General features: G+C 38.9%; 1 protein-coding gene across 1 annotated transcript in view; it reads right to left on the reverse strand.

The window, feature by feature from the left end:
- The window catches only part of LOC144309727 (ankyrin repeat domain-containing protein 26-like), a 136,976-nt gene that overhangs the window by 28,965 nt on the left and 80,403 nt on the right, over positions 1–27,608 (reverse strand). The window contains exons 19-23 of the mRNA XM_077890834.1: positions 19,468–20,418; positions 14,037–14,107; positions 13,397–13,490; positions 9,498–9,610; positions 1,892–2,024 (exon numbers count right to left, since the gene is read on the reverse strand). Coding sequence (XP_077746960.1) covers positions 1,892–2,024; positions 9,498–9,610; positions 13,397–13,490; positions 14,037–14,107; positions 19,468–20,418 — 1,362 coding nt within the window. The remainder of the gene's footprint in view (positions 1–1,891; positions 2,025–9,497; positions 9,611–13,396; positions 13,491–14,036; positions 14,108–19,467; positions 20,419–27,608) is intronic.

Here is a 27,608-nt window from a genome sequence, read left to right on the forward strand (position 1 = left end):
GCCTCTCTCTCTCTCTCTCTCTGTGACTATCATAAATAAATAAAAATTGAAAAAAAAATATTAAAAAAAAAGAAAAGAAATATTAAGAGCTAAAATTATAAAACTCATAGAAAAAACAGGTGTGTATGTTCGTGATTGCATTTGGCAACAGTTTCTTAAATATGGCATCAAAAGACAGAAACAGATTAAGGATTTCATCAAAATCTAAAAAATAAAAGCTTCTATGCTTCAAATGTAACCATCAAGCAAAAGTGAAAAGGCAAGGTGATGAATAAAATATTTGAAAATCATATCCCTGATAAGGGGTCTGTAGTTAGGATATAGATAGAACTCTTACAATAATGAAAAGACAGTCCAATATAAAAATGGGCAAAATAAATGATTAGTTCTTTAAGCAAGATATAGAAATGAATAATGACCACATATAAAGTGAGATGCTCAACATCACTAGTTCTAAGAAATATGCAAATTAAAACCACAAGACAGATGGAACTCAACAAGTGTATTATGCTAAGTGAAATAAGTCAGAGAAAGACAAATACCATATGATTTCACTCCTATGTGGAATTAAGAAAAAAAAAAAAGCCAACAACAGATGAACATAGGGGAAGGTGGAAAAAAAGGAGAGAAAGAGAGGCAAACCATAAGAGACTCTCAACCATAGAGAATAAACTAAGTGTTGCTGTCGAGGTGGGCAGGGGGGACTAGATGAGTGATGGGTATTAAGGAAGGCACTTGTACTGATGAGCACTGGGTATTTAAGTGAGGAATCACTAAATTCTACTCCTGACACCAAGATTACATGATATGTCAACTAACGAGAATTCAAATAAAAATTTGAAACAAATGAAAATACCCCTACAACGTGTCATTTTACACCCAATAGAATAGCTATAACAAAAACAACAGATAATGACAAACATTGACAAGAATCAGGGAAAATGAGAATCCTCAAACACTGGTGACATAAATGTAAAATGGTGCAGCCAGTTTGGAAAATAGTCTGGCAGTTCCTCAAAAGGTTTAAACCAAAAATGTTAAAGGTCCTTTAACATATGAACTAACAATTCCATTTATAAGTATATACCCAAGAGAAGTGAAATGTTCACGCAAAAGCTTGTACATGCGTATTCACAACAGCATTATTAACAACAGCCAAAAAGTGTAACAGCTCAAACGTCCACCAAATGATAAATACATAAATAAAACGTGGGCTGTCCATATGGTGGGATAGTATTCAGAAATAAAAAAATAATAAAGTTCTGACACATGGCACAAAATAAATCTAAAAACATGCTAAACCAAAGAAGGCAGTCACAAAGGATCAAATATTTGGTGATTCCATTGAGATGACCTGTCCAAAATCAGCAGCAAATCGATAGAGACAGAGACTAGAACGGTGACTACCTATGGCTAAGAAGAATAGGGAGGGGGAAACTAGCATGACGTGCCAGTTAAAGGGCATAGGGTTTATTTTTACGGTGACAAAATGTTCTAAAATGGATTGTGGTAGTCTTTGAATATGCATCTTTTTTTTTTAATTTTTTTTTAATTTTTTATTTATTTATGATAGTCACATAGAGAGAGAGAGAGAGAGAGAGGCAGAGACACAAGCAGAGGGAGAAGCAGGCTCCATGCACCGGGAGCCCGACGTGGGATTCGATCCGGGGTTTCCAGGATCGCGCCCTGGGCCAAAGGCAGGCGCCAAACCACTGCGCCACCCAGGGATCCCTGAATATGCATCTTATGTTCATTATATCTCAATAAAGTTATTACCAAAAATATATATCAAGTATGTAAGATTACTAGGAAAATCTGTATTTTACTGCTCAAAGCACAGAGGGATTTATTTCCCAATGATTTTAGAGTCCCAAAACTAATTAAAAATTACCTTCTGTCTTAGCATATTAATCTGAATTTCCATTTCCGTTTGACTGGTTTTTAAATCTCCATAGAAAGGAAGCTCTCCATTTTCATATTTACTTAATATCCTTCTTAACATGTTTATTAAGTGGTTCTTAAGCCTGCAGAAGGTATAGAATGAGTAAGTCAGGTCCTTTAAGAAGAAATATTTAATACTTATTTAAATAGATAATATGTTCTATCACATAAACAAATCTATACTTATGATATCTCATTTGTTCCAATCTCTCATTGTTTGAGAGAATACCAACTAAATTACATTGCTAAGTAAAAAAATATGGAAAAGATTTTTATGACACATATGGCAGTTGAAGGGTTAACAGGGTAACTATATTAAGAGTTCTTGTAAGTTATTATTAATATCTATTTTCAGTATGTGAATATAAAAATTAATCTATTATTAGGTAGTAGAGGCTAGTAATCCACGGTGAGGAAGAAAAGCATCCTCATCTATTAATGTTTTATAAAGACACAAAAATACATTTTGGTACCCACCTACCCCAGTCTAAAAGAAGGAAAGAAAATACAGACAAAAAACATCAAAGGAGATCATTCAAAACAGAAAGAGAAACAGGAAAGAAAAATATTTATAAAGTTTGAATTCAGAGGAAGAAGGAAGAGGCAGAGCTTTAGAAGAAAGGAAATCAGCAGAGAGAGAATGTATGATGATGGCCTATGAGACTGTTTTAAACAAAAATCTAATACCTTGGCTAGTACATTCTTAGGAAAGTGAAGGATGCCAAACAATGCAGAGAAACAAAGTTGAATGACAGAAAAGTTTTGGCGGATCAGAGCAAAACTTAAATACTCAGCAAATAAGCAGAAAGGAAGCCAGGTGGGAGCTTCAGAGACATCGGAAAGACTTTTTTAAAAATCTGAGTAGTGAAGTTGCTCATTTTATTCTTCATGAAGTCAGACATGTATTTTTGTATGAATGACATATTTTATAACTAGAAAACGCAGGAAGAAAATGTAAGCCACTTGAGTCAGAGATGGCAGAGCAAGAGGAGAACATAGTTTTGTCTGATCCCAGAAATTCAGCCAGAGAGCTTTCAAATCATTCTGAACACCTGTGAAATCAACCAGACATCTAAGGAAAGAATTGCAGCATTTCTACAAATAGAAAAGTGACCACTTTTTGCAAGTCTTGGTTAACTTTCACCTTCAGAGTTACATTCTATTCTTTCACCGTACTTAATTTTATTTCTATATACATGTAAGTCCTGCTTGTTTTTCCTTTGGGATATATTTCTCTAACAAAAAGACATAGGATATGGTATATTGCTCAGTTCTGTTCAACTGGGTGATGATATCCTTTTTTAAAAATTTATTCATGATAGTCACAGAGAGAGAGAGAGAGAGAAAAGAGAGAGAGAAAAAAGACAGAGAGAGAGAGGCAGAGACATAGGCAGAGGGAGAAGCAGGCTCCATGCACCAGGAGCCCGACGTGGGATTCGATCCCGGGTCTCCAGGATCACGCCCTGGGCCAAAGGCAGGCGCAAAACCACTGCGCCACCCAGGGATCTCTGATAATATCCTTTTTATTTTGACTTTTAATTTCCATTTTTACACTTACATTCTAGACTTTCCTTGTATTTAATTTTATTTTTGTATATATACAAGGTTTCCTCTTAACCATTTGGGGATGCAATTTCCTAACAAAAAGACCAAAATTCACATAGTATCGGTGTACTGCTCTGCTCTCTTGATCTCTCTAATTCTATTATCTCCTTTGTTAACCTTTAAATTGGCTTCGGGTCTCTTCTGATTTGTTTAGCATGTATTTATCTGGGGTCATTCTTGATATTTTTCTATTCTGTTCTCTCACTCATCTCTTCTTCTCTGGACAGAATGACAAGATGGAAAAACTCACCGCCACAAAGAGAACAAGAGGTAGTACTGACTGCCCAGAACCTAATCAGCATGGATAGAAGGAAGAGGCTGGAGCGAGAGTTCAGAATAATGACCATCAAGATAATAGCTGGGCTTAAGAGACACTCAGAGGACACTAGAGAATGCCTTTCTGGAGAAATAAAACAACTGATATCTAATCAAGTTGAGATAAAAAAGGCTAATCTTAGTGAGATGCAATCAAAAATGAAGGTTCTAACTGCTAGGATAAATGAGGCTTCACAGAGAAGTAGTGATATAGAAGACAAAACAATGGAGAATAAAGAAGCTGAGGAAAAGCGAGAGAAACAACCACTGGACTATGACAGGAGAATTTGAGAGATGATTCGTACCACACAGCAAAACAATGTTAGAATAATGGGGATCCCAGAAAAAGAGGGGAAGGAGGGGGCAGAAGGCATATTTGAGCAAATTATAGCAGAGATCTTCCCTCATCTGGGGAAAGAAACAGGCACTCAAGTGCCAGGAGGCACAGAGAACCTTCCTCAAAATCAATAAAAAATAGGTCAATATCTCCAAGCAAAGCTTGCAAATTTCAGACCCAAAGAGAAAATCCTGAAAGCAGCTTGGAACACGAGGCCCTGAACTAAGAAGGAGAGAAATATTCAACTGGCAGCGGATCTATCCAAAGAGATAGCAGGCCAGAGAGAGCTGGCATGATATACTCAGGGTGCTCAATGAGAAGAATCTACAGCTAAGAATTTTATCCAGCAAGGCTCTCATTCAAAATACAAGGGGAGATAAAAAGCTTCCAGCACAAACAGAAACTAAAAGAATTTGTGATCCCTAAAACAGCCCTGCAAGGGGAACCTTTAAGAAAACAGAGAGCCCAAAAATAACACAGACCAGAAAGGAACAGACACAGTACACCAAAACACAGACTTGACACGTAATACAATGGCACTACATCCATATCTTTCAATCGTTACTCTGAATGTAAACAAGCCAAATGCCCCAACCAAAACACACAGGGTATCCCAGTGGATTAAAAAAAAAAAAAAAAAAGCAAGACCCATCGATATGCTATCTGTAAGAGACTCATTTTTAGACACAAAGAAAACCCCAGATTGAAGGTGAGGGGGTGGAAAACCATTTTATCATATTAAAGGACATTAAAAAAAAACTGAGGTGGCAATCTTGATATCAGACAAGTTGTATTTTAAACCAAAGACTGCATTAAGAGATGAAGAAAGACACTATGCCATAATTAAATGGTCTATCCAAAGAGAAAATTGAACAATTATAAGTTTTAATGCCTCTAAAGTAGGAGCAGCCAACTATATAAACCGATTTTCTGTTAAGATTTCATTTATTTATTTATTTGACACAGAGAGAGAACAGAAGCATGGGCAGCAGGAGAGGGAGAAGCAGACTCCCCACTGAACAGGGAGCCTGATGAGGGCTTCATCCCAGGACCCTGAGAACATGACCTGACCAAAGGCAAGGGCTTAACCGACTGAGCCACCCAGACCCCCTTATGAACCAATTAATATCAAAATTAAAGGAACACATTGATAGTCATACAATAATAGTAGGCACTTTAACACACCACTCACTGTAACGGCCAGATCATCTAAGCAGAAGATCCACAAGGGCACAAGGGCTTTGAATGACACACTGCACAAAATGGACTTCACAGATAACTTCAGAGCATTCCATCCTACAGCAACAGAATACACATTCTTCTCGGGTGCACATGGAACATGTTCCATACTAGATCACGTACTGGGTCATAAATGAGGTCTCAACTGATACCAAAAGATTGGGATCATTCCCTGCATACTTTCAGACCACAATGCTTTGAAACTGAAACTTGATCACAAGAGGAAATTTGGAAAGAATTCAAATACACGGAGGTTAAAGAATCAAGCCAGGGAATAAAAGCACAGTTTTAAAAACCTCATAGAAACAAACAAAAATGGAAACGCAACTGCTCAAAACATCTGGGACGTAGCAAAGGTCATCCTAAGAAGGAAGTATATAGCAATACAAGTCTTTCTCAAGAAATGAGAAAGGTCCTAAGTACACAAGCTAACCTTACACCTAAAGGAGCTGGAAAAGAACAGAAGATTAAAACCTAAAACCAGCAGGAGAAGAGAATTCATAAAGATCAGAGCAGAAATCAATGAAATAGAAACCAAAGGAACAGTAGAACACATCAATGAAATCAGGAGCTGGTTCTTTGACAGAATAAGATCAATAAACCCCTGGACAGACATATCAAAAAGAGAACGGACCCAAAGAAATAAGATCGTGAATGAAAGAAGACAGATCACGACCAGCACCAGAGAAATATAGACAACTATAAGAACACATTCTGAGCAACTATATGCCAACAAAGTAAGCAATCTGGAAGAAATGGATCCCTTCCTATCAAAACTGAAACAGGAAGACACAGGAAACCTGAACAGACCCATAACCAGCAAGGAAATGGGAGCAGTCATCAAATATCTGCCAACAACCAAGAGTCCAGGACCAGGAGGCTTCCCAGGAGAATTCTACCACACATTCCAGGAAGAATTAATCTATTCTTCGGAGCTGTTTATAAAAATTAGTAATGGAAGGGAAACCTTCCAGTGTTCTCTGTGAGGCCAACATTACTCTGATCGCAAAACCAGAGCAAGACCCCACCCAAAAGGAGAATTACACTCCAATATCCCTGATGAACACGGATGCCAAAATTCTCAACAAGACACTGGCTGGGAGGATTCAACAGTACATTAAAGGATGATTCACCATGTCCAAGTGGGTTTTATGCCTGGGCTGCAAGGGTGATTCGACATCTGCAGATGAATCAATGTGATACACTACAGAAATAAAAGAAAGGATAAGAACCATAGGATCCTCTCAAGAGATGCAGAAAAAGCAGTTGACAAAGTGCAGCACCCTTTCCGGATCAATACTCTTCACAGTGCAGGGAGGAGGGGAGCATATCTCAATATCATAAAAGCCATCTACGAAAAGCCCACACCCGATGCTATTCTTAATGGGGAAAAACTGAGAGCTTTGCCGCTAAGGTCAGGAACACAACAGGGAGGTCCACTCTCTGGACAACCAGTGTTGTTCGACATAGCCTCAGCATTTAGACAACAAAAAGAAATAAAAAGGCGTCTGAATCAGAAAAGAACTCAAACTCTCACTTTTCTCAGAGGACATGATATCCTATGTGGAAAACCCAAAAGACTCTACGCCAACATTGTTAGGACCCTTTCCTGAATTCAGCAAAGCAGCAGGATAGGAAATCCATGCACAGAAATCAGTTGCATTTCTATACACTAACAATGAGATGGAAGAAAGAGAAACTGAGGAGTCAATTCCATTTACCATTGCACTAAACACCATAAGATACCTTGGAATAAACCCACCCAAAGAGACAAGGATCTGTACTCTGAAGAAGACAGGACATTCTGGAAAGAAATTGAGAAATCATAAAGAACTGAAATCATTCCATGTTCATGGATTGGAAGAACAAATATTGTTAAAATGTCTATGCAAGCTCGAGCAATCTCTACATTCAATGCAATCTCTATCAAAATACTACCAACTTTTTTTTTTAAGATTTTTTATTTATTTATTCATTAGACACACACAGAGAGAGAGAGAGAGAGAGAGAGAGAGAGAGAGAGAGGCAGAGACACAGGTAGAGGGAGAAGCAGGCTCCATGCAGGGAGCCCAACGTGGCACTCGATCCTGGGTCTCCAGGATCACACCCTGGATTGAAGGCAGAGCTATACCACTGAGCCACCTGGGCTGCCCCCAACTTCTTTGCATACAGCTGGAGTAAATAATACTAAAATTTCTTTGGAACCTTAGAAGACCCCGAATAGCCAAAGGTATGTTGAAAAACGTAGCCAAAGCTGGTGGTATTAGAAGCCAGCCTTTAAGCTCCATTGCAAAGCTGTGATCAACAGGACAGTATGGTCCTGGCACAAAAGCGGACATGTCAATCAATGGCCCAGAAGAGTAAATCCAGAAGTGGACCCTCAACTCTATGGTCCACTCCTCTTCAACAATACTGGAAAGAAAATCCAATGGAGACAAAGCAGTCTCTTCAACAAATGGTGTGGGAAAATCAGACCACCACATGTAGAAGAATAAAACTAGACCATTTTCTTACACCATACACAAAAATAGAGTCAAAATGGATGAAACACCCAAATGTAAGATAGGAATCCATTAAAATCCTAGAGGAGAACACAGCCAGCAACCTCTGTGACCTTGGCTGCAGCAACTTCTTGCTAGACATGTCACCAGACGCCAAAATGACCTACTGAGACTTCATCAAGATAAAAAGCTTTTACGCAGCAAGGAAACAGTTGACAAAACCAAAAGACAACTGACAGAATGGCAGAAGGTGTTTGCAAATGCCTTATCAGATAAAAGGCTGGTATGCAAAGTCTATAAAGAGCTAATCAAAGTCAACACCCAAAGAAAGATAACCCAATGAAGAAATGGGAAGAAATGAAAGGACATGTCTCCAAAGAAGACATACATATGGCCAACAGACACATGAAAACATGCTCAACATCAGTTGGCACCAGAGAAATACAAATCAAAACCACGGTGAGTTTCCCCCTCACACCTTTCATAATGTCCAAAATTAGCAAGTCTGGAAATGACAGATGTTGGCAGGAATGCAGAGAAAGGGGGATCCTCTTACGATGTTGGTGGGAATGCAACCTGGTGCAGCCACTCTGGAAATCAGTACCAGAGGTTCCTCAAAGAGTTGAAAAAGGAGCTACCTATGTAAAACCCAGCAATTGCACTAGAAGGTATGAATCCCAAAGATCACTTTGGTCAGGATCCAAAGGGGCACCTGCACCCATATGTTTATACCAGTAAATATCCACAATAGCCAAACTAGGAGATCCAATGTTCTTTGAAAGAGGTATGTATAAAGAAGGTGTGATATAAATAAATAATCATATTTATTTATTTATTGGACAGAGAGAGAGAGAGAGAGAGGGAGGGAGAGAGAGAACAGAATATTACTCAGCCAATAAATAATGAAATCTTGGGACCCCTGGGTGGCTCAGTGGCTGAGAGTAGGCCTTTGGCTCTGGGCATAGGGGAAGGGAAGGAAAAGTAAAACAAGATGAAATCAGAAAGAGACACAAACCATAAGTCACTCAATACTAGAAAACAAACTGTGGGTTGCTGGAGGGGAAGGGATTGGGGGCGATGGGGTAACTGCCTGATGGGGATTAAGGAGGGCACGTGATGGCATGAGCACTGGGTGTTACATAAGACTGATGAATCACTGAACTCTACCTCTGAAACTAATATTACACTATAAGTTAATTAATTTGAATTCAAATAAATAATATAAAATAAAAAGAAATACAAGCAAATCCAAGATAACTTTTGATGTTGTTATATGACACAGTTAAGTTTTTAGAGATTAGGATATCTGCTCTAAGAAAAGAACACTATTAAAAGGAAAGATTACCTAAGAACAAAGATATCTTGCAGAAAAAATTCACGGTGGACAATGAAAAGCGCAGTTGACAATATATGTCAAAGGCATTGTTGTTATTATTTAAGGAATCACGGAAGAGTAAATGTAGTATTTTGGCAAGAATTTCTATTTAGGTTTTTATAAACTACAATTACAGATAAATTAGTTAATTAATGGTTAAAGTGATGTGAAATATTAGTCTTACCCAGTATTCTCTTTTTCCAATTCCTCATTTTTCTTCACTTCTTGATCCAACCTGAACTGCAAAGGCTGTTTTAACTCCATACATTTCTTTAGGTTTTCCTTTTCATCACCACACTTTGGAAACAATTTTTTAAGAACATTAGTTTCAAAAATCAAGAGACTCCTTCTTCTTTTATAAAATGCTATTTCTCATGAATCCATGAGTAATATGTGTTTAGACAGGTTTATAAAATACATATAAAATGTAGGTTATGAACCAAATGTCAATGAAAAGAAATCTCAAAAATAAGGATGTTTGTTAAAACAGCTTCAACTGAGTTTATATTTTCATCATTTTTGTTTCTAGAATTTAAATTGCCAAAATTTACTTGGGAAATACAGAGGTTTTTAATCCACATTAATGAAAAAATCTTTAAGGTGGCTATACTTACATCTGAGTTTCTAGAGATGTCCTAGAAGCAGTTTCACCAATGTCTTAAGATACTCTGGGTTTTGTGAGATCACAGCTTAAGATACAGTCTCTGAAAAATTCCCATACTGTCCCCATTATAATTTTGATGATCATCTGACTTTAGGATGAGATACTCTCCTTCTCTGCAAGCATTTCAAACATTTCTCTGCAAGATTTCAATGTCTTCTTTTCTATTGACCACTTTTCTCTCTAAATAAAATTCAAGGCTTCCCAATATTCTATAAAAACGTTTCCTTACTCTTGCAGCATTTTCGATCATCTTGCTTTTCCCCTTTCACTGGACTCGAACATTCTTTAATGTGTCATCTCAGCCACAGATTCATCTTTTCATCGCGTCTTTTACACTAAAATCTGACTTTCAATCCTGGAATTCCACTAAAAAGTTTTGACAATCATCAAGGATCTGTTTTTACAAGTCCTGATCCTGCTTTACTTCTCAGCAGCAGCTGAAAACAATGCCACATCTTCCCTCTGCTCTTCTAATCCCATTTCATTTCTAAATGACAGCAAACGCTGACATTCAGTCCTTGGACCCTTGCTATTCCTCTTTTTCACATCCTCTCAGAGTTCTCCAAATCCCAAGGCTTCAAAACCAGATGCTCTATTCTATACTTTCAGCCTTGACCCATTTACTGAGGTCATGTGTATGCTTCCATCTTCCTTCTAGTTCCTCATAGACAATATTTTCAACCACACATTCAATACCTGTTACCTGATGTGCATTACCTTTCTAGTTAGCTAATCTGTTATTTTTATATATTTTTTTAATTTATGTATTTGAGAGAGAGAGAGCATGAATGGGGAGAGGAGCAGATACAGAGTGAGAAGCAGACTCCCTGCTGCAGAGGGAGCCTGATGTATACAGGACTCGATTCTGGGACCTTGAGGTGATGACCTGAGCCTAAGGTAGATGTTTAACCCACTGAGCCACACAGGCACCTCACACAGTTAATCTTGTACATTTTATCTTGACTCTTTTTGGGATTACTTTGAGTTATTTTTTAAAGATTTTATTTATTCATTTATTTATTCATGAGAGGTACGGAGGGAGAGGGCGGGGGGGCAGGGAGAGAGAGGCAGAGAGAGAGAGAGAGAGAGAGAGGCAAAGAGACAGGTAGAGAGAGAAGCAGGCTCCATGCAGGGAGCCCCATGGAGGACTCCATCCCAGGACTCCAGGATCATGCCCTGAGCTGAAGGCAGACGCTTAATGAGAGAGACACCCAGGCATCCCGAGTGTATTTTTTTTTAATTTTTTAAAATTTATTTATGATAGTCACACACACACACACACACACACACACACACACAGAGGCAGAGACACAGGCAGAGGGAGAAGCAGGCTCCATGCACCGGGAGCCCGACGTGGGATTCGATCCCAGGTCTCCAGGATCGCGCCCTGGGCCAAAGGCAGGTGCCAAACCGCTGTGCCACCCAGGGATCCCAGTGTATTATTTTTTAATCTGGGGGGGGGGCACCTTTACCCTCAGGATGCTGACCATTGTACTTTGTCTTGCTTTTCTTTTATAATGCAAAAGTTCAAAAAAAAATAATGCAAAAGTTCTTCCCAAGGGTTGGATTATGAACGGTTTGCCTTTGTTTCCTTTTGAATACTTTCCTATTCCATAGAGACGTGAACTTACGGAAGTCTTCTTCTAAGTTCTTTTCAGACACATACTTGACTATTTTCTTCAGAGGCTTAAGTCAGCTAGAGCTAACTCTTCTTCCCAATCCATATTTCTTCACCTCAAAATGGTGTCCATGAAATATCTTAACACAGATGTAGTCTCTGTCCTGGGGATTCATGAGGTGAGAACCTTCTAGAGAAATTAGGGCTATGAACTAAGTTGCTGGAAAGCTATTTAAGTTTTTATTTTATAGGGTAAGCTTAAAGTGGCTAATCATTTTATACCATAACCCTAATTCATTTCTATAGGAATATGCAGAATTATCTATGGATATTCTTACAAACTCTGTAATATGTGGTGGCTTCCTAATAGATTCCTGTGTGATATTGTAGGGGGACAACTCATGGCACTCTCAGTCAGAGAGAAGACTCCTTGTCAAGTTAACTGCATGAAAAGTACAGTAAAGCAACTTGAGCAGTTTTATATGAAGTCAGGAAAAAAAGTTTTTTTCGATGTTTCTTTGGCCACAGAAAGGACCAGTCAACAGAATGTGCTAGTTCCCCTGATAGGTATGATTGTTTAATGAAATTTGCATGTACCTAACTTATGTCACTGAAAGAAACTAGTTGTAGGTCCATCTACCTCATAGTTCCAACTTAGAAGTCCCAAAGCAATCTTCTCATCTTAAATCATTGGTAGCCACTCCTACAAAGGACGGTATGAATGGCACGATAATCCTGTACTGCTTATAAATGGTTATATAGTTTTCACTACCTATCAATAAACTGGAGTCCTGGATTGCACATTAATCTTTTCTGAGATTGGACTGTTAAATCTCTGAAAGTATGATTAACTCAAGGTAATAGAAAAACATTCGTTTCTGAACTTGCAATGAATGCTAGGAGCACTAGGTTACTCTCTAAGGCCCTGACTGAGCAGTCATTTCTACTTTTTCACTGGCATCTCTTTTCCTTTACAAAATCCAACAAGGAGAAAACTACATCCCTTTGAGAAAAATGTTTGCATAATTACCTAGTAGTCATTCTGCTTTTTTCTAAGATTCTATTTATTTATTTATGAGACACACACAAACACACTCACACACACACACACACAGAGGCAGAGACACATGCAGAGGAGGAGCAGGCTCCATGCAGGGAGCCCCATGTGGGACTCAATCCGGGGACTACAGGATCATGCCCTGGGCCCAGGGCAGGCACCAAACCACTGAGCCACCCAGGGATCCCCCTCGTAGTCATTCTTAATGAAGGCAACACACTACCAATTTGTAATTACAAATCACCACAAATTATTAGTAAAGTAATTCATTCTCAAAATCTCAGTGAAGGGTTGAGATTACAAGAGAAAGTCAGCATTCAAGATCAAATTATTACTCAAAGTTTGGGGAATTTTAAACATATTGAAAAATATTAGCAGGGACTCAGACATTAGTATACCAATATTCATAGCAGCATTACCAACAATAGCTAAGAGGTAGAAAAACCCAAATGATCACTGACAGATAAACAAAATGTGATATATATATATATAAAATACTGTTTTGCTTAGGCTATCACAATCCTTTTTATTAAAATCTTACTACAAAAATGATTAATTTATGCATTCAGTCAACTTTATCTATAAAGAGGAATTATACCAAGAGTAGTTAAATAGCAACCATATGAATATAATAAATATTTTTATGAGTGAGAATTTTCATATTATCCAAAATGTTCTTATACACTACTACTAGAGATATAAAAATTCCTTCTCCTTAGGACAGAAATTAAGAGACTGACTTACCGAACTTGAACTTAACAGGTCTTTCTGAAGCTGTTCAATTTGGCCTGCTTGCTCCTTGACTGTAACTTTTAACTCGGCATTTTCAACTTCAAGCCTAAAATGCATATTTTAAAATATTTATTCTCAGACACAAATTTTAAACATACCACATAATTTCTAAACAAACATCTAAAGGTCTTACATAAATTCTTAGAAATTTAAAAAGTAGATTTGGCAATTGTGCCATTTTTCTGGTTGTGTTTTGGGGTTAATGTACAAAATTTAAAGATCGTAAGCAAAAAAGAAAAAAAAAAGGATCGTAAGCAAAAATTATGCATTTCAAAATCCCACAAAGCTGATATTTTTACCCAGCTAAACAACGATGTATTTATCATAATGGATATATTTCTCATACTATACTACTTATCTGCTTTATAAATACTCAAGTTATTTTCTGTGCTGCTTTCACTTGTCCTGTTGCGGGACGCCTGGGTGGCTCAGTGGTTGAGAGCCTCCCTTTGGATCAGGGCACGATTCTGGAGTCCCAGAATTGAGTTCTGCATCAGGCTTCCTGTAGGGAGGCTGCTTCTCCCTCTACCTATGTCTCTGTCTCTCTCTGTGTCTCTCATGAATAAATAAAATCTTAAAATAAATTGCATACTTTTTTATGTCATCTCTGAACTTCTGAATGCACCTTACAACCTTTGTTTGTAACTCCTTTGCTTCTTGTCGCTAAAAAAGAAAAGAAATACTTTTAACTACTGACAATCTAGTATAAAACCACCATCATCTGTTTTTGTAAATACAATGTCACTGGACACAGCCACATTTTCCTCTACATACTGATTTAAGGCTTCCCCAGAATTATACTGCTACAATAGAGACCTATGACTTGCAAAGCCCAAAATATTTACAATCCCCTGACAGAAAAGCTTTCTGAGCACTCTTCTAGTATTAAAAAACAACATTCTAACGTTTTTAAATTATATTTTATCAGGTACACATACAAATTTACGTATTGTTCAAAGGCAGAAAGACAGGAAATTACCTTATGGTAAACTTTTCTAGTTTTCTATTCCAAGCACCACATCAATTATAATTTTAAATATTCACATTTACAAATCACCATGGGCATTCCAGTGATTATACAAGTTAACATGCTGCTTTCAGGGACACTCAGATATTTCAAGTAACAGCTTCTGAGGCAGGATCTCTGTAGGAACCAGAATGCCTGGATTTGAATTCCCAGCTCCCCTGGGCATTTGCTGTTTGACCTTGAAAAATTACTTCAAATTCTGTGTCTCAGTTTCTTCATGTGTAAAATGAAGTTAATAATAGTATCTACCTCACTGTGATAGTCGGAAGTTTAAATTAGGGAATATACATAAACTACTTAGAAGAGTATGTGGCACATACCAAATTCTAAGTGTCTGCAATTAGCATTATTATTGTTGTTGTGTTTTACGTTCTAATGATATTTGATATTTTAGGCAGACGGCAGGCCAATGAAAGTGGTCTCTTACACAAGTTATATTGAAATCATTCTTCATACCACTGAAAGCGGTAGCAAATGGGGAGCATAAGGCCCAGGATATAGCCTCAGGACTTCAAAACACTTTCACTACAGGTGCCTCAGTGGCTCAGTCAGTTAGGCATCTGCTGTGGGCTCAGATCATGATTTTGGGGTCCTGGGATTGAGACCCCAACATCAGGGTTCCTGCTCAGCAGGGAGTCTGCTTCTTCCTTTCTCTCTGCCCCTCCCCCTGCTTGTGCACTCATGTTCTCTCTCTCTCTCTCTCCCTCTCCCTCTCTCTCTCTCTCTCTCAAGTAAAATATTAAAAAAAGGGACGCCTGGGTGTCTCAGCGGTTATGTATCACTTGAACTGGGACTTGGCTCAGGCTTGATCCTGGAGTCCTGGGATCAAGTCCCACATCAGGCTTCCTGCATGGAGCCTGCTTCTCTCTCTGCCCGTGTCTCTGCCTCTCTTTCTGTCTCTTATGAGTAAATAAACAAAAGTTAATTTTTTTTAAATCTTCAAGAAAAAACTTTCAAAAGTTCCACTAGCCAATGGTACTTTCCTCCACTTATAATAATTTTAATTTACCTCCTCTCTATACTACTCAGTGAACAATGCTCATGGACTACAGTGCAAACAGTAACTCCTACACTGAGTGATACATAACTTACATGACCATCAGAGGCAAGGTAAAGCCACTGACGTGGAAATAATGGACTCTTGCTAAACCAATGTTCCCAAATCATTTTATGTTCATATTGTTCATCTTAGCAACTGTTTATGTTAGAGGGCTTTAGCAAGTACTCTGATGAGTAGAGATTAAGGCTCCGTGGTGTGGCATATCAGAAAAGCTGCCCTCAGGGGCACCCGCTGGCTCAGTTAAAAGAACATCCAACGGTTAACCTTCAGTTCCTGTTCAAGCCCCACAATAGATGTAATGATTATATAAAATAAATAAACTTAAAAAAAAACCTGTCCTCAGAGCTTTATAGTTGGTAAAGTGCTGGAACTCTGTAAATCTCAGTTCTGGTTGCATAATGAAGGCAGGCATATTTAGACTGTTTTGCCATAATCAGAAAAAAACAGCATCTGATTGAATACTTTGTCCGATCGGATTAAATGCTTTCAGTTTTACACTTAACTGCTTAAAATACATTTAGAATACAGCTTTGTTATGTCAATGTGTTTCAATCAGAAATTACTGCTATGGTATAAAGTACTTAATTTTATCCTAAAAACTGTTAAGATATTCTCAAATTTAGGCAAGGACAGGTACCATACACATAAAATATTTTCCCTCTTAGATACATTTGTACATAAGAAGACAGAATTATCGCTCATGAAAAAAAATAAAAACAATGTAAAATAAAGGACTAAACTGGTCTGCACAGACTAGATAATACATGTAAAATAAAGGACTAAACTGGTCTGCACAGACTAGATAATACGGGTGAAGAAAGTAAGTTCAGGGGGAGTTACAATAATCAGAGAAAGCCTCATGGAGAATGAGAGACAATGAGCCAGGACTCAATAGTGTAGGATTAGGCAAGAGGAAGGGAAACTAAAAAGACAGAAAGGGTAGAATGAGTAAATAAAAAAGGGTGAGAGATGGTAAAATCACCCCAATTAACTTAAAGGATAAAATCTGATGGCAGAGAAATACAGATGTCCACACAACTAAACCAATGTTCACAGCAGCATTATTAATGGCCACAAAGTGGAAATAACCCAAAGGTGCATTAAATGATGAATGAACAAGGGCGTTAGCCCACAATGGAGGACTGTCTGACCAGAAAAAGAAATGAAGCACTGACAGATGCTAGAACACAGGCGAACCCTGAAAACAGGAAGTGAAAGAAGCGAGTCGCAAAGGACCACACATGGTGTGACTCCCTTTATAGGAAACATTCACAATAGGCAACTCTATGGAGACAAGAAGTAGACTTCTGGTTGCCCGAGGTCAAGGGCAACAGCTAAGGGTTTTTTTTCAGGGTGACGAAAATGTTCTGATGGCAGTGATAGTTGCAAAACCCTATAAATATACTCAGCGACAACAACACATGTTAAATGGGTCAACTGTATGGTAGGTGTATTTATAGCTCAATAAAGCTTTTAAAAAGAGTCAATGGCAGGACCTAGATAATTTTCTTAATTCTCTCTTTTGGCTTTATATACATCATCTGAATATTTCCATGCATTTTAATATATAAATATTAAAAATATAAATATTTTATAATATTTATAAATAAATATATTAAAAATAAATATATAAAAGGAAAAGAAAATGAAGGAAATGCCTCAGTTCCACTAGTCGTAACCTTTCTTTACAAGTTTTCCTGAAATCAGTACAGAGTCTATATCCATCAATAAAAGTGAAGATGAGAAGTAAGACGATTTTCTGAAACATTCCGTTAAACCTTATCTTCTGATTTTATCTAGCTCGCCTCATCATGGTAATAGAGATCTCAGTAGAAAACATTGTTTTTAGGGCACCTGGGTGGCTCAGTTGGTTTAGGCGTCCAACTCATGATTTCAGCTCAGGTCATGATCTCATTGGTGGTGGGTTTAAGCTGGCATGGGGCTCTGTACTCAGCAGGGAATCTCCTGGAGATTCTTTCTCTCTCCCTGTGCCCCTCCCCCTACTCATGAGTGTGCATGGACATGCATTCTTTCTCTCTCTCTCAAATAAATAAATAAATAAATCGTTAAAAAAAATCGTATAGCAGGAGAAAAAAGTCCCTCAATTTCTGTGAATGGGTAAATGCTATAAGGAAAAACATAGAACACAGAGAGAGCAGAATGAAAAGTCAGAATTTAATAAATAAGTGCATGGTGAAGACACTAAAATTATGCTAAATTGAAATGAAAATACAAAAGAAAGTGGTCCATGGAAATTAGCATCCTAAAACATTTATATTATTTAACCAGCTACAGAGGAACTGTTGACATGTTATATGTAATACATATGTGACTTTCGATTTGATCCAATGTTTTTAAATCCTGTACCTCATCTTCTAAATTAATACGATAATGTGATAACTCCGGTGAAGCCTGTGACATACATTGCTTTTTTAGGGCATCAGCCAGTTCTTGTTGAAGTTCTCTCATAACTACCTAATAAGACCTTCTGTTACTGATTTTAGAAATCATCCTATTATTATGTTAATAATATAATTCTAACGTATGTACTTTATCACCACATACATCAACTCACCTTTTATTCCTAGAATGTACACACTGCTAAGTGAATTCAGTTAAAGACACAAAAAGTGTTATCCCTCCTGCCTAGTCAGTATTATGTTACACAGATAATTATTTCAGCCCCACTCTCCATTCCTTGTTGATGAATTTGCAAAGCTTCCCAGCCTGCTGAAGTCTCAAAAAGAAATGGGTATTGTATAGGTGAGACTAGCAGTGGTAAATTCTACATTAATCAAATATTTTCTCTCTTTTTTATTAGAGGCTAAAATTAACTTCTAAGTTCTTCACATACTCAATCCTCTGCTCAAATCCTTCCAATAGGTTACTATCTCAGAACAAATGTGAAGTCATACTAATGGCCCTCAAGCCCCCTACATAACCTGGCTTCTGCCTCCCTCCTGGCCTCAGCTCCTAGAGATCCCTCCCCTGTTCATGCTCACTCCACTCCTGCTATACAAGAATCCTGCCATCCCTCCCTCAGTAGCCTGAAAATGGAGATCCAGTGCCAAATTAATAAATCACAAAGATACAATTCTATTGGAAAATTTTAAGCCCAAATGGTAGTTACCAATGGAGTTTTGAAATGAGCAAATTATTTGAAAAATGCTTAAATTATAAACCGTGGTGGGAAGATGAAATCAAATACAGCTTTGCTAAGTCACCAGTTATCCCAAATTATGATTTAGTGAAAAGTAGATGCCTTCAAAGAGTGAAAAGGTCACAAGAATAAATGATTTGAGACTAAACATTTAAATTTACATAAATAAAAATAAAAGTATGCTAACTGAAAATGCTTAAAAAGCTATCAAAAAAAAGTACTGAGATACAGCACCTACACTTCAGTTCATGTGACAAATCTGGAGTTAGTTGTCAAGGTAATCCACTTATTTGAACCTCAAGGTCAAAACACTCAGGTATGAGCATTTCCACTTATCTGTTCATCATGGTATTAAAACGTGGTGACAAGAATTAAAACTATTTTAGTAGTACTAACAATAAATTATTAATATCAGACTCCTTTCTTTAACAATGTATAACTTAACCTCTTGAAGTTTCTCATAGATGACGTGCATTTTTATTCAAATTAAAGCACCTTTCAGGTCTAATTTTTATTTGCTGGATACAAGTTATGAAGATTCAAAACTGACCCATAATCATTCAGGTCGTGATCTCGGGGTCATGAAGTGGAGCTCTGCACTGGGCATAGAGCCCACTTTGGATTCTCTCTCCCTCTCCATCTGCCCCACTCCCATTTAGGTGCAGGTGCACTATTTCTCTCCAAAAAAAAAAATAGTACTAATAAGCCATAACCAAACATTACTTTGAACTTTCTAATAGGAAGCTTGAAAAATATTTGTCTTTCTGAATACTTACTTCTCTTTCTTCTTTCTCATCTTCATATCTAAATGCTCTTTCCATTATCTGTTTACATTTATTGATTAACTCCTTATTTCTTTCTCGCAGTTGAAGAGCTCGTTTTTCACCTGCAACTCGAACCATTCTTACAATAACCTGAACCTGGTCTTTGAGATAAATTATAGTCTTTTCTTTACATTCCACTCTGCTGTAGGCATCATCTAGTTGCTCTCGGAGCAACATATTTTCACTTTGTAGTTGAGATAATTTCTCTTCTAAGGATTCATGCTTTCCCATGTATTCATTCACTTTACCTTGTTCGTTTTGAGATTTCTGCTCAATTTCCTTCTTCTGACCCTGTGTTTGTTTTGGGTTTCTTTGTAAATGTTCTAAAGCCAACGTCTTTTCTCTGAGAGCATCTCTTGTATACTGCAGCTCAATTTCTAGGGCATTAAGTTTACTTTCGACTTCAGAAAGTTGCTGAGAAAGCACCTCATTGTTATCTTTTAGGTTAGACATCTCAAAGTTCATTTTGTCCTGTAAATGACACCACTCATCTTTTGCTCTCTGGAAAGCAAGTTCTAGGTCTCTTTTTGATGCCTGACTTTGATCACGATCCTGTATAGCTGTAGCGACTCTAGCTCGGTATGATTGAAGTTTTGCTTCCAGTCTTTCTCTGTTTAGCTTTTCATCCTGCAATTTAGAGTTCAGCATGGTATTCTCAGTTGTCACAACATTCAGCTGCCCACTAGATTGGAATACTGTATTTGTTAATGTTACCTCATTCAGTTTTATGGCGTTTTGAAGACTGTCATTCTTTTCTTTTTCAGTTTCAGTGTCTTCACAATACCTCTTTTCCTGCTTCTGATTCCTTATTGTGTCTATTTCCAGTCTTAGCATGGCAAGTTCATCTTGCAACATGCGGTTTTCATGTAACAGACCTTTTTCTTTTTCATGAGGAGGAGAAACCTAAGTAAAACAAGAGTCTTTTAGCTGGAACTCAATAAAATGACATTATCATGATTTTCTCTGAAATCAAAGAATATCCTATGTTTATACAAGGAATGGGTTGCAGTTAAGTGGATATCCAACTGGAAAAACACAAAGTTGGATCCAAGCTCAAACTTTTATACAAGCATAAATTCCCCAAAGTTCAAAAGTTTAATTGAAAGCAATGAATGCATGAAAGGAAAAAGAAATCATGACAAAATCCTAAGAATCTCAGAATTGGAAAGGTCTTTCTCTGGTTTACAACAAACTCAGAAGGCTTGAAAGAAAAAAACTAATACATCTGACTACACTAAAATTGAGTTTATAGTCTCATGTCTAACACAGTCCACAGGAAAACCCTTAGCTCTGCATATATTTGGACAGATTCAATTTCCTAACCTCACTTTGTCCTGAGAATATTCCATACGTATTCGACTTTTCTAACATTTCTATACTCAGTTATAAGAATTTTATCTACTGATAACTAATAAATCTAGGCATTGTACTACAAACATGTCTGCACACATTAATTATCTCTTTTAGTTATCACAATTCAAAAATGGAGAGGTTAAAAATACTAAGTGAGCTACAGGACATTCCCCAGGTCTTTGTACCCACTACCACTATTCTGGCACCAAACTGCAGCTACTTCTCTAGTGTGAATCTTAAATACAAAAGAAGCCTTGTATTTCAGGAGTGGCTGGGTGGCTCAGTCAGTTAAGCCTCTGCCTTCAGCTGAGGTCATGGTCCCCGGATCCTGAGAGCAAGTCCCGTGTCAGGCTCCCTGCTCCACAGAAAGCCTGCTTTTCTCTCTCCCTCTGCCTCCACTCCCCCTGCTTGTGCTCTGTCAAATGAATCCATAAAGTCTTTTAAAAAGAAAAAAAAGCCTTATATTTCAAAATACCAATACTAACTAAGGTAAAATTTATGTAGCTCCTAGAAAAATCATGAGATTATTTGTGGCTGCAACTAATTTTATTTCCTCTTCAGATGTTTAAAATGGCAATAAATGCAGAAGAGGGGAAAATACACTGAGCTATTTTACTAGGAACAAAAGACTTATCAATAAATTATCAGTAAGTATATATTACAGCATATGATTATTTCAAAAGCTCCTTGTAGGGATCCCTGGGTGGTGCAGCGGTTTGGCGCCTGCCTTTGGCCCAGGGCGCGATCCTCGAGACCCGGGATCGAAGCCCACATCGGGCTCCTGGTGCATGGAGCCTGCTTCTCCCTCTGCCTATGTCTCTGCCTCTCTCTCTCTGTGACTATCATAAATAAATAAAAAAATTAAAAAAAAAAAGCTCCTTGTAATGAAATCAGATACTACTTGGAGCAAATTGTTACTCATCTCAAAAGTAGGAGACTAACATCTGAAGTAAGGTCTTAAAACGGGCTACACTTTTCCTCCTGTTCATCAGTGGAAGTGTGAAACTAACCCCTCTATGAATATAGAGGTGGTGAAGGAATTGCCAAAAACTAAAACATATGTTGTTAGTAGCAAGAGTTTTGTGCTTATGGAAAGCTCATAAATTCCATACTATTTTCCAAAATAATAAAAACTTCTACTTCAGATAAGGGCATTATGAATGTCACTATTTGACACCTGCAGACAAATGCATTTAAATTAATGAATGGACTACAAACTTCACTCCTCCCTATATAGACCCGTATGTGTATGTATGTACATATGTATATATGTATATACATACACACACACTCACCCACAAATATATATGTATTCTTTTAAAATCCTCTGTACTTACCATAATGTACAGGGTTGGTTTTTAGAAATATACACATGCATGGAGAAAAATAATAATTCCAAAAAATAAAATATACATACGTACAAATACATACACACGTACTTCAAAATAACTAAAGAAAATACCTCAGAATTCATTTTAGTATGAGACATTTCTGACTCATTTCGTTTGCAAAGGTGATTGTTTAGAATCCCATCTTGGGTGGGGCGGGGGCAAGGTGAGGGAGGAGTAGGGATCCTCAAGCACCTGGCCCCACCAACTTACCTTGATAACTTTCAAATCATCCTGAACACCTACGAATTCGACCTGAGATTGATTGATGATTGATTTTTATTTACTTTTTTACTGGAGCTCGATTTGCCAACATATAGTATAACACCCAGTGCTCATCCCGTCAAGTGCCCCCCCCCTCCCCTGGCAAGTGCCCGACCTGAGATTTTTTTTTAAAGATTTATTTATTTATTTATGATAGAGAGAGAAAGAGAGAGAGAGAGGCAGAGACACAGGAGGAGGGAGAAGCAGGCTCCATGCTGGGAGCCCCACGTGGGACTCGATCCCGGGACTCAGCCCTGGTCAGCCCTGGGTCAAAGGCAGGCGCCAAACCGCTGAGCCACCCAGGGATCCCCCCGAACTGAGATTTAAAGAGAGAACAGTCAGAACGCTACAGAGAGAAGGGTTTTCGCTCCTAACAAGGTAGGGAGGCGGAAAAAAATAAAAAAGAATCAAGTGGGGAGGGGCACCGGAGGAGCCGGGCTGAGGCCTGCAGCGGGGAAAGCCTCCCAGGCGGGTAAGCGCAGCCCTGGAGAAGCAGACAAGTGGGAGCTTTAAAATCCGCCCCGGATTCCTCCGGGATGGAAAGGCGCTCAGCTGGGAACTCCGCCAGGACGTGGGGGGTGGGGACCTCCAGTCTCCGGGGTCACTGACAGAGGAAGTGCGCAGGGTCGAGCGCCCCCCACACCGGCCCAGCTCCGTAAAGGGCTGGAGCGCGCTGCGCGGGGCCTCGGGGAGAAGCCGGTGTGTCGGGAGGGGCTCCGGGAGCCAGACTCCAGCAGCGCAGGCCCCGGACCCCAGGGGACACAGCCGGGATCCTGCTCTCCCCGGGACAGGCCGAGGCGGGGAGGGCCCAGGACAGCGAGGACACTCCTGCCCCTCCTGCCCCGGGAGCATCCAGGCCCCTGTGGACTGGGAGATGGGGGGAGTCACTGCAGGGGGCGCCCTCCAGGGCCAGGGAGACCTGGCCGCTGCCGGTGTGGTTGTCCCTCCTGGTGTCACCCGGTGCCTGGGAGAGGCGTGGCCGCCAGGGGACACGGGCCTCACGGGAGGTCAGGTCGGCTCCCCGTGACCCTGCACCCAGCAGGGGGCGGGGCAGCTCCCCAAGGTACATACACCTGAGAATCGGCACAGCCCGCCCCTCCCCCAGAAGACCAGCTGGAAGGACAGGGGAAGAGCAAGTTCCCCACCCAGCAGCGCTGGAAAGCTCCAGGGGAAGTCGAGGGATCTACAGTATATAGAACTAGAGGGTACCCCTCTTCCCCGCCCCCCCACCCATGTTCCAGTACAACTCATTTTTATATCAGACTGTAAGTTTCCAATTTTCTTTCTCTTTTCCCACCTTAACTACAATATTTTGCCACCTCTTCATTTTCAGGTTTCTTCCTTTTTGACTCATATTTTTACAATTACACGTCTTAGATAGATTTTCCACTTCTAGATTCCCTTCAACATACTCAACTTAATTTTGGGAGCTAGACGAGATATGTTTTGTGTGTGTGTGCTTTTTTTGTTTTCTCTACCTCATTTTGTTCTACAATGGCACAATACCTTCTAAAACAGGACGAGCATGCACCCAGAACCAAGTGGTATACCGTGCTGGTTCATTCTGTGAGACTATATTCTCTCTTCGTTCCCATTCTGCCCCCCTTTTTATCTCATTTATGTTTTGGGGAACAATGTTGGGTCTCTCTACAAGTATTTCTGGTTTATAGAAATTTGGGACTCAGTATCTTCTAACATACAGAACTTAATACACCCAGGACCAAGAGGATCACCCCCTAGGACCCCTCAGGTAGACTACATTCTCCCTCCACTACAACTTCATCACCACCACCATGTCCCAGTCCCCCCCAACATTTTATTTTTCTACTTCTTTTTTTCTTTTTCCCCTCTTTACCTTTGCTTTTTTTTCTCTTTTTTTCTTCCTTGGCATTCTTGGCCTTTTATTTTCTACTACTTGGTTTTAAAATTTGTTTTTCACTTTAGTGGTCATTTTGTGTTATTTTGTTCTTCTCTTCGTTTTCAATTTCATGTCATGGAACAGTCAGAATCATCGAAGGATAAGAAACCTTGGGTGGCTCAGTGGTTTAGTGCCTGCCTTCAGCTCAAGGCATGATCCTGGAGTCCCAGGATCAAGTGCCACATCAGGCTCCCTGCATGGAGCCTGCTTCTCCCTCTGCTTGTGTCTCTGCCCCTCTCTCGGTGTCTCTCATGAATACATAAATGAAATGTTTAAAAACAATCATCTAAGGTGAAATTGACTTAGATTGTGGTTGATATTCTTGACTCAGCCCGTTCATACAGCCACTCTGCAGTGAGCAAAATGACTAGAAGGAAGCTCTCACCACAAAAGAATCAGAAACAGTACTCTCTTCCACAGACTTATAGAATTTGAATTACAATTTGATGTCAGAAAGCCAATTCAAAAGCACAATTATAAAGCTAGTGGTGGCTCTGTAAAAAAGCAGAGAGTATTAAAGAAACTTCATGACTGCAGAATTTTGATCTACTTAGTCCAAAATTAAAAATTAATTAAATGAGATGCAATCCAAACTGAAGGTCCTAACAATGAGGGTTAATGAGTTAGAGGAAAGAGTGAGTGCCACAGAAGACAAGTTGATGGCAAAGAGGAAAGCTTAAGAGAAAACAGAAAAACAATTAAAAGACCATGAGGAAAAGTTAAGGGAAATAATCGAGAGCCTCAGAAGGAAAAAATATACGCATAATTGGGGTTCCACAGGAGGGCCAGAGGGCCAGAAAGGATATTTGAACAAATCATACCTGTGAACTTCCCTAATTTTGGGGAGGGAAAAAGGCATTCAGGTCCAGGAGATAGAGAGGTCCCCCACCAAGGGGAAGGGAAAAAAAGCAGAACTCGACATTTAATGGTGAAACAAGCAAATTCCAAAGAAAAAGAAAGTCCTTAAAACAGCAAGAAACAAGAGATTTCTAACTTATATGGGGAGAAATATTAGATTAACAGCAGACCTCTCCACAGAGATCTGGCAGGCCAGAAACAGCTGGCAGGAAATATTCAGGGTTCTACATGACAAGAACATGCAGCCAAGAATACTCTATCCAGTGAGCCTTTGGTTCAGAATAGGATAAAGAGCTTCTAAGATAGGCAGAAGCTGAAAGAATATGTGACCACCAAACCAGCTCTGCAAGTAATACTAATGGGGACCCTGTAAAAGAAAGAGGAAGCCCAAAGAAATAATCCACAAAAGCAGGGACTGAATAGACATTACAATGACAGTAAATTAACATCTTTCAATAGGTACTCTGAATGTGAATGGGCTAAATGATCCCATCAAAAAACGCAGGGTTTCAGACTGGATAAAAAAATCAAGACCCATCTATTTGCTGTCTACAAGAGACTCATTTTAGATATAAGGACACCTACAGCATGAAAATAAAAGGTTGGAGAACCATTTACCATTCACATGGTCTTCAAAAGAAAGCAGGGGTAGCCATCCTTATATCAGATAAATTAAAGTTTATCCCAAAGACTGCAGTTAAGAGATGAAGAGGGACACTATATCATACTTGAAGGGTCTATCCAACAAGAAGATCTAACAATCATGAATATTTATGCTTCTAATGTGGGAGCTTCCAAGTCTATCAATGAATTAATAACCAAAGTAGGGGCATACTTAGATAATAATACACTAGTAGTAGGAGACTTAAACACGGCACGTTCTGCAAATGACAGATCTTCTAAGCACAACATCTCCAAAGAAACAAGAGCTTTAAATGATACACTACACCACATGGATTTCACAGATATTTACAGAACTTTACATCCAAAAGCAACTGAATACATAGTCTTCTCATGGAACTTTCTCAGAATAGGCCACCGGATACCAAAACATTGGGACTGTCCCCTGCATATTTTCAGACCACAATGCTTTGAAACTAGAACTCAATCACAAGAAGAAATCTGGAAGAAACGCAAACACAGGGAGGAGAAAGACCATCCTGCTGAAAGATGAATGGGTCAACCAGAAAATTAGAGAAGAAATAAAAAGATTCATGGAAACTAATGAAAATGAAGATACAACCATTCAAAATCCTTGGGATACAGCCAAAGCAATCCTAAGCAGGAAATGCATTGCAATACAAGCATCCCTCAAAAGATTGGAAAAAAACTTCAAAGACACAAGCTAACCTTGCACCTAAAGGAATTGGAGAAAGAACAGTAAATAAAACCTACACCAAGCAGAACAGAGAGAGTGAAGATTTGAGCAGAACTCAATGAAATAGAGACCAGAAGAACTGTGGAACAGATCAACAAAACCAGAGGTTGGTTCTTTGAAAGGAAGAATAAGATACGTAAACCATTAGCCAGCCTTTTAAAAAACAAAGGAGAAAAGACTCTAATTAATAAAATCACGAATGAAAAAGGAGAGATCACCACCAATACCAAGGAAAACCTAACCAAAGAGATAAAGGATTTATACCCTAACAACTACAGAACACTTCTGAAAGAAATCCAGGAAGACACAAAGAGATGGAAAAATATTCCATGCTCATGGATTGGAAGAATTAATATTGTCAAAATGTCTATGCTAACCCAGGGCGATTTACATTCAATGCTTTCCTATCCACATACCATGGACTTTCTTCACTTTCTTCAGAAAGCTGGAATAAATAATCTTAAGATTTGTGTGGAATCAGAAAAAACCCCGAACAGCTAGGGGAATATTGAAAAAGAAAACCAGAGCTGGGGACATCACAATGCCGGATTCCAAGTTGTCTTACAAAGCTTTGATCATCAAGACAGTGTGGTACTGGCACAAAACCAGACAAATAGATCAATAGAACAGAAGAGAGAATCCAGAAATGGGCCCTCGAATCCATGGTCAAATTATATTTGACAAAGCAGCAAAGACTATCCACTGGAAAAAGGACGCTCTCTTCAATAAATGGTGCTGGGGGGGATTCCTGGGTGGCGCAGTGGTTTGGCGCCTGCCTTTGGCCCAGGGCATGATCCTGGAGACCCGGGATCGAATCCCACATCAGGCTCCCGGTGCGTGGAGCCTGCTTCTCCCTCTGCCTATGTCTTTGCCTCCCTCTCTCTCTCTCTGTGACTATCATAAATAAATAAAAAATAATAATAATAAAATAAAT

This window comes from Canis aureus, unplaced genomic scaffold (genome assembly GCF_053574225.1).
Source record: "Canis aureus isolate CA01 unplaced genomic scaffold, VMU_Caureus_v.1.0 ptg000201l_RagTag, whole genome shotgun sequence".
NCBI classification, from domain to species: domain Eukaryota; kingdom Metazoa; phylum Chordata; class Mammalia; order Carnivora; family Canidae; genus Canis; species Canis aureus.